This window comes from Cornus florida, unplaced genomic scaffold, assembly GCF_030987335.1.
Source record: "Cornus florida cultivar Cherokee Brave unplaced genomic scaffold, ASM3098733v1 CherokeeBrave_3.0.0_Hap2_Chr08, whole genome shotgun sequence".
NCBI lineage: Eukaryota > Viridiplantae > Streptophyta > Magnoliopsida > Cornales > Cornaceae > Cornus > Cornus florida.
In genome coordinates, this window is record NW_026775578.1 from 80,441,522 (window position 1) to 80,448,002 (window position 6,481).

At 34.3% G+C, this 6,481-nt stretch overlaps 1 protein-coding gene across 1 annotated transcript; it reads right to left on the minus strand.

Annotated features, from left to right (window-relative positions):
- Positions 1-483: 483 nt before the first annotated feature.
- Positions 484-2,386, minus strand: LOC132268186 (uridine nucleosidase 1-like). Its single transcript, XM_059768969.1, has 2 exons — positions 1,614-2,386; positions 484-1,089 (listed from the first exon to the last, which is right to left on the minus strand). The coding sequence occupies exons 1-2, from the start codon at positions 2,266-2,268 to the stop codon at positions 737-739; spliced, it is 1,008 nt and encodes a 335-aa protein (XP_059624952.1). The 5' UTR covers positions 2,269-2,386; the 3' UTR covers positions 484-736.
- Between the last annotated feature and the right edge of the window lie 4,095 nt (positions 2,387-6,481).

The following is a 6,481-nucleotide window of genomic DNA, read 5'->3' on the forward strand; positions in this document are numbered from 1 at the left end:
AAATAAATAAATAAATAAAATGGGGGGTAAGCCCACCTAAGCCCCCCTTGGATCCGCCACTGCTTCCAAAGATGGCAGGTTTTCGGTTAAAAGTGTCTATCATGTTGCTCTCTCTATTCTCACTCCTTTGCCTCACTCTGTCCTTAGTGGAAGTTTGTAGCTTTGATGCTATCAAAGGCAATATGTGGAAACAGGTGTTGACCATTCGCACTCATAGAAAAGTTCAATTGTTTTTATGGCAGTGTCTCCTTGAGCGAATCCCCGTGAATAATTTGCATTTTTTACGTGGAGCGTCCGAGATCCCTATCTGCCCTTTTTGTGAGATTGTTGTTGAGACAGTTAACCATCTCCTCTGTACTTGCACTTTCGCTTGCATGATTTGGAAACTTAGTCCTTAGAAGGGATTTCAATGGTCAGTATTATTTATTGAAAATACACTTCAGCAACATTCAAATACAAAAATCTAATTGATAACTTTGCATCTCAGCAAGAAGGATGGTTTTCTTTTTTCTTTTTGACATTAAAATGAGGGTTTTATGCACTTTTACAAATTGAAGGAAATTTTCAGCAAATCAAGACCAGTAAATTAGCCTCCACACCCAAAACTAGGGTAAATTATAAGTTGTACCCATCAAAAAGCTAAAGAATATGTCACTGTCTCCAGCACAAATCAGAGACAACTCTACCTTCATTCTTCAGTTGTTGATTGGAGCACAAGTTGACGAAGAAGAAGATTTCATGGTGTCATCAATAGTTGCTTAATATAAGTAAGAACTTTGTCCACATCAACTGTCCATGCAACTGAAACAGGGGAATAGCCTGACCAAGGATTATTTTCCTTCCATTTATATATTCCTTGGTCCATCAGTGTATGCCCTTGACAGATACCCTGTGTCTCAACCCTCACAACCCCACTCTTGTATGTAAAGAGATCAGGCCGGATTAGTGCCACAAAACTGACAGGGTCATGAAGGAAAATCCCATACACTCCCATATCCTCTACATGCCAATCTCTATAAAACTTGCACATCTTGCTTAATAATTGAGCATGTCTTCCTTCAGATTGCCTCAAATCAATAAGGTCACCATCTGAAACCCAAGGGTAAATGTTAATTTTGTGGTAGAATATTTTTAGGATGTGTTCTGAGAAGAAAATTTTCTCTAATTTCACCGATTCCAAGGCTTGAATTCCATGGAACCGAACACATCCAATCCCAAGGCTCTAATTTCATGCAGCGGAACACGCTTTAAGCCATGTTCGGCTGCATGGAATTGAAATATTGGAATTGGAATTGAAATTGGTGAAATTTTTAAAAAAAACAATTAATAAAATTGAATCAAAATTTTCTCCAATTCCAATTTCAATTCTAATTCCATGTAGCGAAACACACCTTAGACTGTGTTCTCGGTTGTTTAGAATTCGAATCTTAAAATTGAAATTGGTGTGATTCGAAAAAACAAACTCACAAATTGAACTAGAATTTTTTCTAATTCCATAAATTCCAAATTCAAAGCTTCAATTTCATTGGGGGCGGCAGGCAGTCTTAAGATAAAAACATCACAATAAATACAAAAATGAAAACCTAAGAAATTAAAGTAGGTCGATCATATACCTGTCATTTTGACTTGGGTTGTTATGTTTATGCCAACAACAACAATATTAGCTCCAGAGGTGAACACAATATCGGCTGCTTCGGGGTCCCCAAACACATTAGCTTCAGCAGCAGGATTGACATTTCCGGACACAAGAAATGCTCCACCAAGTATCACCACTCTTTTCACCTTGCTTGCAAAGGATGAGTCCCTCTTGACAGCCAAAGCCAAGTTAGTCAACGGCCCCAGTGCAAGTATAGACACTTCGCCGGGATATTCGGAAACCTTCTCCACTAAAAAATCAGATGCAGGCTTGTCAATTGGCTTGGAACTAGGAGGTGGTAAACAAGTGTTCCCCAATCCATCCGAACCGTGAATGAAGTATGCAACACCTGGTGTTCCTCCCTTGAGAGGCTCAGGACTACCCTCTGCCACAGCAACATCTGGACGTCCTGCGATCTCGCACAGAATCAGAGCGTTTCGAGTTGCATCTTCTGTGAAAACATTGCCAAATACTGTTGTCAAGCCGAGGATCTCCAATTCTGGACTTTGGAATGCCATTAAGATTGCTATACTGTCATCGATGCCGGGATCGGTATCGATGATGATCTTTTCGGGTGTAGAAGAACAGCACGAGGAGACGACACATCCTTGTTGAGCATTCGACGACGCCATGGCAATCCAACTGAGCTTGCACAAACACACACAGGTATATGTAGGTGTGTGGATGTGCTTTTGTAGGGAGGGTGAGAGTGGAGAAGTACTTTTATTTGTAATAAGATCGTGTATCAATCAACTGATAAAATTGGTCATATATAATTGGTCGATGGTAGCGTAGAATGACCGCAACGCTGAAAAGTAAAAGATATTTTTAGTTCAAACTAATTTGATTTTTTAGAAAAGTCAAATAATCAAAGTTCTGCAACCATTCAGATTTTCATATAATTATTTTTGTTATTTTGAATAAACGCATGTGGAAGGGCTATCGTGTCTATTTAGATACCACACCTCAATATCTTTAGAGTCAGACTCTTGGCATAGTTCTGGATCAAAAGCTAAAATCTGACGGTTATATTAAGGTGTCACACCCGGACACTTTCATGGTTAGATAAAAAAATTAGATTTGTCTCTGATACCAAATGTAATAAGTTAGATGTTTCGCAATTTAACTCAAAAACTTAAGACATTAAGTGATGTTAATACTCAATCTATATATACGTTGAGACACCTCTAATAATTAACTTCAACGACTATATAAATTATCAATTCTAATTATTTAATAGTAATTTTAAAGTAATATTTGTAATAAATCTGACCAGTCACACCTATAAGTTTGTAAAAGATATAGAAAAGAAAAGTGGATTAGTTTAATTAGATTAGGACAAGAATAATTCAAATTAAATATTATAAAGGAAAAGGAAACAAACGAGAATAAGAAACAAGAACCATATTCATATCTCCTAATATGCCCCACAAACCCAAATAATTTTAACTATTTGTCCTCCATTCCCATTTGCTATTACCACTTCATATTCTTTCAGCGGATTCTCATCTCCTCGAATCTTGGCCGGCTTGTCCATGGAGTTGGTTTAATTTGTCTTTATTAACCTTGGTGCATTATGTTTTGTTTCTACGTTTTTGTTTTAATTAAAATATGAGAAAATTACATATAAATAGAGTCAAAGTTCCATATTTACTTAGACAATGAGTCAAAGTTCCATATTTCTCTAAAATGGATTGCTGAGGTGGCACATAGTTTTTTACTGTTTAAAAAATTGTAGTGCCTAAAATGCCCTTCCCTAACAAAAAAGTAGGTACTTCCGTTCAAAAAAGTAGTACCTTCAGTTCAAAAAAGTAGTACCTTCGGAGAAAAAGTAGTACCTTTGCAGGTGTTTAAAAAACATGGTACCTGGACGCCAAAAAGTAGTACCTTCAGTTCAAAAAAGTAGTACCTTCGAAGAAAAAGTAGTACCTTCGCGGAAGAGTATTTTAGGCACCACAATTTCTAAACAGTAAAAAACCATGTGCCACCTCAGCAATCCATTTTAGAGAAATATGGAACTTTGACTCAGCCTCTAAGTAAATATAGAACTTTGACTCCATTTATATGTAATTTTCCCTTAAAATATTTTGTTATATAATGTTTAGAATATTAATAATAATTAAAATCATGTTTTGTAATGTTTATTTGTTGTAAATTTTTTAAAAGTAAAGTTTAAATATTTTTTTGGTACTGTTCATTGCTACATTATCCATTATTATAGTACGAAAATATGTAAAATTAAAAATTTTGACTTTTGACCATTATTCAAACGTGTAGCATAGTATAAAATAAAATATTTTTTTACCATAACAAGTGCTAAGAGTTGGTGTTTCACATGTTTGGAGCACTTTTATTTCAAATCATTACTAGAAATGGGGTGAAATTTGTTTTGAGACCTGCCCGATCTTATTCGAAATTAACTTTTAAGATTTTTAATGCTAATTTTGAGTCGTATAGTTTTTTTTTCCTCACCGATTCGGTACCAATTTGAATTTGGACAAATTTGAAATAAATTGAGTTAACTCCATATCAAATTAAAAATAAACAAGTATCCTTTTAGATTCACCATATTTCACTCCCTATATGTGCCAAATACTTTGTCAAAAAATTAAGCGCACAACTTTTTTATTGTCAGCTCAAATCGGTGTTGCTGAAGATTAGTGCTAAAAGTTATTTAGGTGATATTGTTTTTCTGAAAAAAAAAAAAAAAAAAAAAAAAAAGAAGTAATATCTAGCATGAAAAGTGTTTCAAGTAAAATTTTAGCTAACATTATCAAAATTTTCTACTAGACATCGCATTTTTTTTTTTTTTTTTACTCTAGTGGTCTACGAGATAAAAGGGAAAGAAAAAAAAATCGAAATGCCAAACAAACATTGTCGCTCAAAAAATACAGGTTCAATTACCTTCATTTTCACCATTTTGAACTCCTAGAAGCAACCAACATTGAACAAAAGTTATATTTTTGTCCATTATTGAGTTTATTTATTTATTTATTTATACAGAAAAGTTATATTATTAATTTTTATATAAAAAATGCTTTCTACATGTGTATCCCACTTTTTTTCTCTTTAAAAAAAGGAGCTGATACAATTGTACTTCAAAAATACTCTTATACTTCACAATTGTCTAAAAATACTGTTATATTATACTTTCAAGAGCAATTTATCACTTTATTATAATAATTATTATTTTTTGTAAAAACAAAATAAATTAGGCCACTTTCCTTGAATTATGTTTGGGCTGTAATTATGTTTGGGCTGTAAAAAGTTCAGTTCCAAAGGAATTGGAGGGAGTGCCAAAGGAATTGGAGGGCGTGCCACAGTTCCAATGGAGTGACCAAACAATATCACAGGAGGAATATTGCAAGATTAGGCAATTGAAGAAAAGAAGTTTGAAATGACCACCACTTTGTCTCTCTTTTGTTGTTTTTGCCTTTGATAAAAGCACTTAAGATTTGAACTAAAAGTACTGGAACTAAAAGGTCTTGGGGTTTGAACTAAAAGGTCTAAACTTGAAGGTATATTGCTGAAACTGAAGTAATGAAAAAGCAGTGCTGAAATTAAACATATTGAATGGACTTTACATGAATGCAGAGGGTAGATGAAATTGAATTGAAATAAGTACACATTGTTGATTGTGGTGTTGAATAGGATTTTTAAGTTACAACTATGAGTCCTATTTATGGAGTTCTCAAATGGCAGTTACTGCCAACAGTTCCATTGGCTTTTACGTTGTTTAGATCAGTTTCTCAAGTGTATGCTCCATGTTTGCACCCATGTTTTACTTTTTCTTCTTGTTTTCTTGCACGACTTTCCACCAGAATAACTGTCTGCCACCACGATCTTGCACTAGAAATCTGCTACGTGTCCCACATTCTCATGTTTTGTTGTTTCTACTGCTTTATCACACGTCCTTCCACCAGAATCTTCCACATGTCATTGGAATAACCATTCTTCCTTTGAAATTCTACCATATGTCCCACTTTGTAGATACAACTTTCAACTGCAAGTAACTCCTTTACTCCTTTGCTTGTCACATGTCCCACTCAACAGTGACGACTTTTCAACTGCAAGTAACTCTTTGCCTGCGACGTGTCCCACTTAAAGGATACCACTTTCAGCCATAACCACCGTTCTAGAAGTCTGCCATGTGTTCATAGGCAATTACTTTTACCAAATGGCTTCCTTAGATGAAGCCACGTGTCGCCTTCTAATTGTATCCTTGTATGCACATCAATCTTCCATTAGAATCAGTCATCACAGTTTCTACTGGAAAGTGGCCGATAATTATGGTGTAAACAATTTATATATAAAACAATTGCATCTAAGCCCTCTTGACTAAATTTTAGCAACTAACCATCTTTAACTACTAAAAGCTCTGCAAGATCATTCCTTTCATCAAAGTCACCATTAAGAAACAATTGGTCAAAACATTTGGATTATTATTTTTTATTTTGAAATTCTCAAGTTTCTCTCTTGGATTAATCACACAAAACCCTTTTATATAAAGAAAAAAAATTGCATAATAACCCCAATTCAGGGGGTAAAGTTCAAGTTTGTTATAGTTCAACGGTTTTCTACAATTAAATTAAAGGGCAATTTGGTAAAATTGAGGATACATTTGAGGGCTACCTAACTTTAAAATGGTTAGGCTTTTGACCATGTTTGTCGAATTAAAATAGTTAAGGGTGTTATTAATTTTATTGAAGGAGAGCAACATACAAAAAAAAATTTATTATTTTTGAAGAATTTTCATTTTTTGAGTTCATTTAAGTTCATAAAGAGATTATAAATCTCCCCTATCAACGTGCTTCCATTTAAAACATATAACATACATTTAATGGC